This window comes from Mixophyes fleayi, chromosome 6 (genome assembly GCF_038048845.1).
Source record: "Mixophyes fleayi isolate aMixFle1 chromosome 6, aMixFle1.hap1, whole genome shotgun sequence".
NCBI classification, from domain to species: domain Eukaryota; kingdom Metazoa; phylum Chordata; class Amphibia; order Anura; family Limnodynastidae; genus Mixophyes; species Mixophyes fleayi.
In genome coordinates, this window is record NC_134407.1 from 127,735,411 (window position 1) to 127,744,366 (window position 8,956).

The 8,956-nt window shown below is 43.4% G+C and overlaps 1 protein-coding gene across 1 annotated transcript; it reads left to right on the plus strand.

Moving 5' to 3' along the window:
• Positions 1 to 6,531: 6,531 nt before the first annotated feature.
• LOC142160390 (P2Y purinoceptor 1-like) lies at positions 6,532 to 8,696 on the plus strand. The gene has a single exon (XM_075215296.1). The coding sequence runs from the start codon at positions 6,739 to 6,741 to the stop codon at positions 7,795 to 7,797; it is 1,059 nt and encodes a 352-aa protein (XP_075071397.1). The 5' UTR covers positions 6,532 to 6,738; the 3' UTR covers positions 7,798 to 8,696.
• The last annotated feature ends 260 nt before the right edge of the window (positions 8,697 to 8,956 follow it).

An 8,956-nucleotide genomic window follows, 5' to 3' on the forward strand; every position in this document is an offset into this window, starting at 1 on the left:
ATCAAATAAGTGGCCCAGTGTCTTAATACCTCTAGCTGTCCACCCTGTCAGATTTAGGTCAAGGATCTGTTTAGCCGCCGCTTGAATGGACACGTTAGCTGTTGGGCACACCACCCCCTCCGTATCTCTGCATAGCCGGTCCCATGTTACTAAAGCGTCTCTAGTAATGGTAGCCAAATTATTAGCTGGGGGCCTCCATTCTTTGGGCACCCATAGGAGATCTACTAGTGGAAAGTCAGGGTTGCAGGCGCGCTCCAGGTCCACCCAAGGTTTCTCGCCCTGTGGCAGGTACCAGTCTCTCACCTGGGACAACAGGCAAGCTTCTTGGTAATTTCTCAAGTTTGGAAGGGCTAGACCCCCCTGGGGTTTCCCCCTAGTCATGCGTTACATTGCCATACGAGGAGGCCTAGCTCTCCAAATGTATGACTTCATGATTGAGATCAGTTTGCTCATTAAGCATGGAGGTAAGCGGAAAGGCAACATGCGGAATAAGTACATTAGTTTCGGGAGGAGTGTCATCTTAAATGCTGAAATTCTGCCCAACCAGGAGACCTCGTAGCACATCCAGGTTGTTGTTAATGATATCAATTGTGTCTGCAGTAAAGAGAAATTCTTGTCTATAACTGAGTCTAGTCCTGGGGTTAAATGTATACCCAGGTATGTTATCTCTGTAGATTTCCATCTGTAATTAAATTTGTCTTTCAACCATCGTAGCCTCTCAATAGGAACATTAATTGGAAGGGCTTCCGTTTTAGTAGTATTGAGTTTGTAGAGAGAGGCTCTGCTAAAATGGGATAAAATGTTATGGATTGCAGGCAACGAGGTATCCGGTTCTGTGACAAATAGCATGACATCATCCGCAAACAAGCATAACTTATGTACCACTCCACCTACAGTCACCCCCCTGCACTCTTGCTCCATTCTCACTCTCACCGCCAATGATGACTGGAGACTTTTAAGAACACTGCCAGCCCTATTATTTCTGTTTCAGCACTAAACACTGCCACCTATCCTGTTTCTGTGTGAGCTATGGCAATGTACAATGGCACTGGAGACTTTTAAGAACACTGCCAGCCCTATTATTTTTGTTTCAGCACTGACCACTGCCACCTCTCCTGTTTCTATGTGAGCTATGGTACAGTACAAGAACCCTGCTACCCTTTCTGTGTCTCTCTGTGAAATGGCGCCGGATCTCCGTGGAGGGTGGTACTTATAGTATCCAAGACTCGCACGATCCGACAATGCAAAAATTATATTTTGCCTCGATTTCAGTTCCAAGGGCAAGCAAATGTACCAAGCCGGCTCGGTACTCGGAACTCCGATGTTTGAGTGGGCTCGTTTTGTGGAAAACCGAGCATCTCTAATTTTGTGTTTGTGCTGCCAAGCTCTCTCTTGCTGCCTTCTGTCTCAGGCTGTGTAACTACAGTTACTACCCTTTCAACATGCTGTTTTCTAGCGGCCACTATAATTTCTTCTCTCCAGATGTGTTTCATCAATTTGTTGAGAAAGGGGGAATATTTTTTAGCATAGTGTATCTGTACTTCTGGAGGGCCACCCGAATGTGGGGGCAAGACTCACTCGGCCAGCCGTGCACCGCGGGGTATCACAGTCCCCACCCGGAACCGTCAGTATCCTGCCGGCGTGCGGGCGGACTCCGTCTTACCCCTTGAGACACCGTCTGCCCTGGGACCGTCAGGCAACCTTGCCGGAGCCCAGACCAGACAGCCCAATGGAACCATGGATGACCGGGACAAACCCCGGCACTCACAAGGGCAGGGCTGCACTGCCCCAGTGGAACCGCGGAATGCCCGGACCGCCCCCGGAACTCAGAAGGGCTGTGCTACACTACTCCCAAGGCACCGAGGGAAACCCTGATCTCCCCCAGCCCGCGAAGAAGTCGTGCCACACCGCCGCCCAAGGGCCTGCCCTACCTCGAGTCTACACGGAAGGGGAAGGGAAAGGGGATAGACAGCACTTACCGGCTTGGGAGACCCTACGCAGTCCGTCTCCCTGGGGTGGTACGTAGCTCGCCCCAATTGCCTCTCCCAGGCCGTACGCACGGCCAGGGGACGAGTTAAGTCCACCCAGCGATCTGTCCCGACACACCACCTTCCGACCCCTACGGATAGAACACAACACCCCCCTACCACCTACTACACCGTACAAGCCCAACCACAACAGTACAATACCCCAATATAATACTCAATTGCACAGTACAATACCCAAGACACTACTAATGGCACAGTACAATCCCCAAGACACTACTAATGGCACAGTACAATCCCCCAATACAATACGCAATATCAATGCAGCCTTGTGTGAGTTACTGCCCTACTCTGTCCCCTACGGGGGGGGGGGAAGAAGGGAAATGAAGGCAAGCTTCTACCACCAGGGCCTACAGCCTGGGGGTGACCTAAGGGCCTGGTGCCCTAGGGGGTCTACTCAGGGCCTGGTGCCCTAGGGGGTCTACTCAGGGCCAGGTGCCCTAGGGGGTCTACTCAGGGCCTGGTGCCCTATGGGGGAACTAGGCCTGGCTATATGACCTAACGAGAGCTACCAAACTGGAGGGCGGACCTAATGCCCGAAGGAAGAAGGCCTTGGGCCCGGGTGAATAGTGACCGATAGAATGCGGGTGTGGGCCCGGCAGAGGTGGTCCCCACTGGGGTCTTACCTGGACTAGGTCCTCCGCTCGCGACGTCAGTGTAGCTCCTCTTCGGTCCTGCTGGTGCTGGCCGCCCGGACTCACTGCTGTGCTCTTGCTCCGCTGTAATCTGCTCTGCTCTACCTTCACCAGACAGGTTAGCTCATAGCCCTGACAAGGGCTCTCTGTCTGGACTTGTGCTGGTGCTGTCTGCTGCGGTGGCTGTGGCTGCTGCTGCTGCTGCTGCTGGGTCAGACTGTGTCCCTCCTGCTGCTCGCTCAGGTCCCCTTGCCTTCAGCGGTCCTGCCCACCACACTGCTGGGCCTCCACGTGGGCACTGTGTATATCTCCCGGCTGGTCGCTCCCCTATGACCTCATCACGGCCGGGAGCCGTGATTGGTCCATAGCAGGGCGCCGTGATTGGTCCGTGGCCAGGCGCCGTGATTGGCCCGCGGCCGGGCGACGTGATTGTCCTGTGGCCAAGCTGTGGATCCGGAGTGTCCACACAGACACAGACTGCGCTCGGGGGTTTTCTCTAAGGCCTGACACTAGGTGAACACTTCTTTCCCAGTAATTCCCACGATGTACATCACAATGTAGTTGCGAACAATCAACTGTTTATTTTGGGGAAAATAAATGGGAGAGGCGGATTTAAATATGGGGAGATTCTGAGTAGGATAAATGGGAGAGCGGGTGAGATAGTAATCAAAGGCAACAGTACAGTAATAACAAAACAACAAGACGGCCGCCACACGTACATTCACTGGTAATTGTGGGTAACTTTCATTATATCTCTGACACGTAACACAGTCTCTGATATATGTGCAGCATTATATAAATAGGTCTAACTAGTAGAATTATAGGTATGGAGTTCTTTTCCTAATGCAGCATCAATGGTGTCACAGTGTTTGGTGTGTTATTTCTTATCTCTCTCCTTTTGGATAAAGATGACAGTCTCAGCCACTGTTGGGTCGTGGACTACCTGCAAGCCTGATCTTGCTAGCTGTCCCTCTCTGCTCAGACGAAGAGTCTCCCTCTTCGCATATAGACTCGCTTTACTGTGTAATCTCTCTCAGGCTGCTTGATAGCTGAATTTTTGACAGGAATCCGGCTTCAAGACCTTTCTGTGCAAAGCTACACCCAGCTTCCCTTTACATAGCTTGGGTATCCCTCTCTTCCTTTGTACACTTGGTCGTTCTGGCAGACTCTCCTTTCCACACACACCTCACCCGTTCTTCTGTTGCTGTCACATGCCCAGCACCTCTTCCTCTTCTTGCCAATTTGAATAATAGCAAGATGTTTTATTTCACATGAAGATTATTGTGTATTTATTTATATTCACATATATTACATATATTTTTCATATGAATGTGCAATATCTTAAATAGCATCACATGCTTACTTGATGTCCCTATTCATCAAATCAATTTTATTACATTTTATAATGGAAATACAGTATTTATAATGCTGTCTTTTAAACACATTTCTTGGTATTTATGAGCATGGATGCAACTTACAAGCCCCCATTGACCTTTCCCTCTGACTAATTCCTAAAACAGACCTGAGCAGACAGCACAAAGAACCAACCACAAATACTTTGTAAAAACAGTTACTCCTTTATTCTGCAAATAAGTAGATATGTATTTGATGGATTTCAACCATAAAGCAGCATAACAATCTATTACACGACCTTACAAAATATTAGCATCAGTTGGAGGAAATAAAATAATATAGTTGCAGAAGAAAAAATTAATTTGTAAAAGTGATTTAATGAACCTCTACATTTTTATTTTATGTAAATTAGTCTTTTTATAAATTAAAACAGGAGATAATTTTCCAAACTTTGCATGCAAAGACAAAGCTTTGCACAAAATAAAAATATGACGGGTTTGCTTACATCTCAAACCTGGAGAACTGCTATTTCTCATACATTTACATGGGACTATACTGGGTTACAGATAACCCTTGGACATGGTACTAGCACCATTACTACATTAATTTCAAGCATGTATGTGGTTTATACCTTTGCTATTTATAATTTAATATGTCTGTAAATCATACTTGCCAACTCTCCCGGAATGTCCGGGAGACTCCCGCATTTTGCGAGAGTCTCCCGGACTCCCGGGGAGTGTGGCAATCTCCCGAATTCTGCCCACTTCACTAGGAAGTGCCCCACTTCCTAGTGAAGTGGGTAGAATTAGATCCCAAACGCTGCAATTCCCGGTGAATGGCGGCATTTGGCTCAAATGACGCGTTTGCATCATGCCGTCACAGGGGGCGGGGCCAAAATGACGCAATTTTGGCTGTCCCGCCCCACTCACGTCCCCTCCACTGGTTGACTCCCGGAAGGGAGCGGAAGAAAGTCGGCAAGTATGTTGTAAATACACTATTTTTGGAGGAACTAAAATAACTATGTATGTGAAAGTAAATCACTTGTTGTGATAGCAAACTATGTTTCTGACCTCTTGTTGTAATCTTTCCAATAAAAGCACGTTATAGATAAAGAAGTAATATGAGCTCTCGTAGACAACATTTCACACATAGCAACATTCTTTTGCTATTTACCATTCAGTAACATATTTACTGCTGGAATAAAGTATGTGTATATGTTTGCTATGTGTGTATTTGTACAATCTGTATCGATATGAAGGATATGTGTGATGTACAATAGGGGCATATATGTAGAATACGTATGTACTGTATATGAAAGATAAGTGTTTCTGTACAACACAGATGTATATAACGGTATATGAATTTGCATGATATGTGTGTGCATATGTTAAATCCATATATGTATACGAAGGATTGTGTCTGTATTGACAATATTGCTATACATACAATAGGTATGTGTATAAAGGATATATGAATGTGTATGATATGATTGTATATGTACAATAAATGTGGATATATACAATACATATGTGTATGAAGGATATGTGTATATGTACATACAGGGCTGTCTAAACACTGTAAGCCTGGTAAACGCGGCCAGAAGGTCACCAAAAATATACTTTGTTCACTGCGTGTCCACTTATGTCCTGAGTCCACACTCTAAACAAAGCAGATATCGGAAAAAGCATGGGTGTATGGGGCAGTAACACATGCACATTGAAGCCCCAAAGGAGACCCCTGGAACTACATTTCTTCTGTACAGTTACCTGCGCTCAAGATTTCAAAAATGTCCTCAGTTTTTTTCAGCTTGTGAAATGCTGCAACGCTATCAACTTCTTTCTGTTATGATGATCAAAGGCATAACAGGACACAGGTGACAAGTCACAACGGAAACAGATCTGCAGCTGGTAACAACAGTTATTAACTTGTCGAAAACACACTAGACTACAAATAGTTCTTCTATAGTCGCCTAACTGCTAGGTTTTAAAGAACTGTCCTTGGATATCTCCCTGCTTTTTAATACTAACCTACATACAATTCCTCTATTTCTGCTGCAAATCTTGCCATATATTTTTTATTGTGGGTTATTATTTATTGAGTTGGAATATTTAGTATGCTAAACGTGATGCTAATATATGTATAAACTCCTGTAAATAATATCTCTATAAACAATTAGTTCAGATGGCATTAATTCGGTGTTCATTAGAAAAATTTGTATTATAAGGAATAACACTGCACCAATTATTACAGGTGTTTAAAGTCACTCAGAGATCCATGACCTGTACAGAAGCCCTTTATATGTAACATATATGTTTGCAGGGTAAGTGGTTTAATTTTTACGAATGTATTTTTGCAAACCATGTAATAGGAATGAGAAACAGCTTATCCCAAACTTCAGCAGGCTACACAGTGTTAGTAGTTGGTGACACCCATAAGAGAATAACACAGATATGAGTTTACTGGTAATTACCAGGGAGTTCAGCAGTGGGAGGAGCTGCACAAGCCTACAGTGTGACACGGAGCTGCAGTCACTGCACAGTCTGCTCTACCAGCAACATGCATATGACTGCAGCCAACACATGTACCCTGGAGTTATATTCTGCACTCTTCTTGGTATCTCTACACAGAACTGCAGTCAGATGAAAGTGCAATAAGGCATCATCATTAGAGTCAGAAGTCAGCCTGTTTCCTGAAGGCGAAGAATAATGGAAGAGGATTTCTTTGAGTCAGCTATAACTACTGGCAATTTCAACGTCAGCTCCCAATGCAATGTAAACAAGAATTTTACCTTTCGCTACTTATCTTCAGTTTACATGATAGTCTTTATCATTGGATTATTGGGCAATGGGTTCGGCCTGTGGAATTTGTACGTGAACTGGAAAAAATGGACCTCTTTGAACGTATTTATGTTTAACCTTGGCATTGCCGACCTTCTGTATGTGGTCACCTTGCCATTCTTTGTGTCTTATTACCTCAAAGAAGGCGTCTGGATATTTGGCTACGGTTTTTGCCGCCTCGCTCGTCTCCTTTTCCACATCAACATGTATGCAAGTATCAGCTTCCTCACGTGCATCAGTGTTCAGCGTTACTTGGGGATAGTGCACCCCATGAAAATGATGGGGCGCTTCCAAAACCTACGCTCCTCATTTTACATCAGCATCCTCATGTGGATATTGGTTATTATTCAGATTCTACCAAACCTCCACTTTACAAATGCAATAAAAAATGGCACATATTGCCATGATTCTACTATCAATGAAAATCTAGGATCCTACAAGCCCTATGCACTGACTATCACAATAACTGGGTTCTGTATACCATTTGCCATAATAGTGGCTTGCTATACTTGTGTCCTTATCGTCCTAACAAAAAACAAAAATGTGGATACAAACCTGAAATCCAGGAGCATTAAACTCATTTTTATCTTCCTGGTACTGTTTGCTGTCTGTTTTTTCCCATACTATACGTTTCGGAACCTCAATTTGTTTGCCAGGGGTTGGCAGCTCCAAGGGACGTGTACCCAGGCTTTGAAGAACGTGTATATATCTTATCAAGTCAGCAGAGGGCTGGCCTGCTTGAACAGTGCCATTAACCCTCTGCTTTATTTAGTGACTAATGAAAACTTTGTTTCACAATTCAGGAGAATTCAGGAGAAAGCGTGGCACAAATTTGTTTACGGGGGCAAAAACCAGGCTCATCCCGATTTCAAAACTCTGAATATGAATGAAATTAAGGAACAAGAGGAGATATATGAAGATCTTTAATGGACGTATGGTTCATTATTATGTCTTCTTGTGTGATGTCATGTGTTTACAAGGTTGCTTACAATCACTGTTGTATTTTGATGTTACGTTGTCTGTTTTCTGTACATTTCACATAAATACTATAGACCTTATTTAAGACATACCATCACCTTCCTTCTAAGTAAATATCATCTTTCTTTCTGGTGCCAGAAAAATGCAGTGATCATTTTGTCAACTCTATCTGCTGATAGGTAAAAAGTGCTGCCTGCAATTGTCCCTAATATAATGATAATAAATTGAAAGAGGTTCCCCTATATTAAAATTGGTATTAGGTTTAAATAGCCTTTTGTAATGTTGTGCTTATTAATTTTACAATGAAGCCACCTTATTAAGTACGTAAGTGTAGATAAAATGTAACCATAGTTTTCTCCTTCTTCGTATATGTTGAACCACACGCTATAAGTGGATAATTTATTCACACTACACAAGACATTCAATGTTACTATAAATCCTCTCATGATTACACCTTTACAGGACAAATGAAACATTTTTCAGCTGAAACACTCAGAAGACTTAGGGGTATATTTACTAAACTGAGGGTTTGAAAAGTGGAGATGTTGCCTATAGCAACCAATCAGATTCTAGCTGTCATTTTGTAGCATGTACTAAATAAATGAAAGCTAGTATCTGATTGGTTGCCATAGGCAACATCTCTTTTTCAAACCCGCCGTTTAGTAAATCTAGCCCTTAGAATCTGACAGCGTGTTTCCTGTATGTGTTGACAAATAACTTTTAGGTCTATTTATTTGAAAGAAACCTGAAATTTGTTCCCCATACTTTGCTTTTGATGCCAAATATTCCAATATTCCAAACTACCCTGTTAACTTGGGTTAATCAGAAGTTTAAGTTATGGCAAAATCACTTGTGAGTTAAAATTTTGGGTGTAAAAAAGAAATTGTCCTTGAAAAATGGACATTTGGGAGCCCTAAAGTAATTACAATGTTGTGATAACATTCTGTACCTCTCAATGTATTTACCATTTATCTCCAGTTTTACTTTGCACTCGTTAAAATTTATAAACTGCTAATAAGTTTAATCCATTACATGGTGGCACAGACATCTTAGACTATAGACACTTTATATTGTCCTGTTATAATGGCCGTCTAAAGCAAGCAGGATA

Bases quoted from the DNA above. Each gene is read 5' to 3' on its own strand.
- LOC142160390 (XM_075215296.1), top strand. From the start codon at position 6,739: ATGGAAGAGGATTTCTTTGAGTCAGCTATAACTACTGGCAATTTCAAC.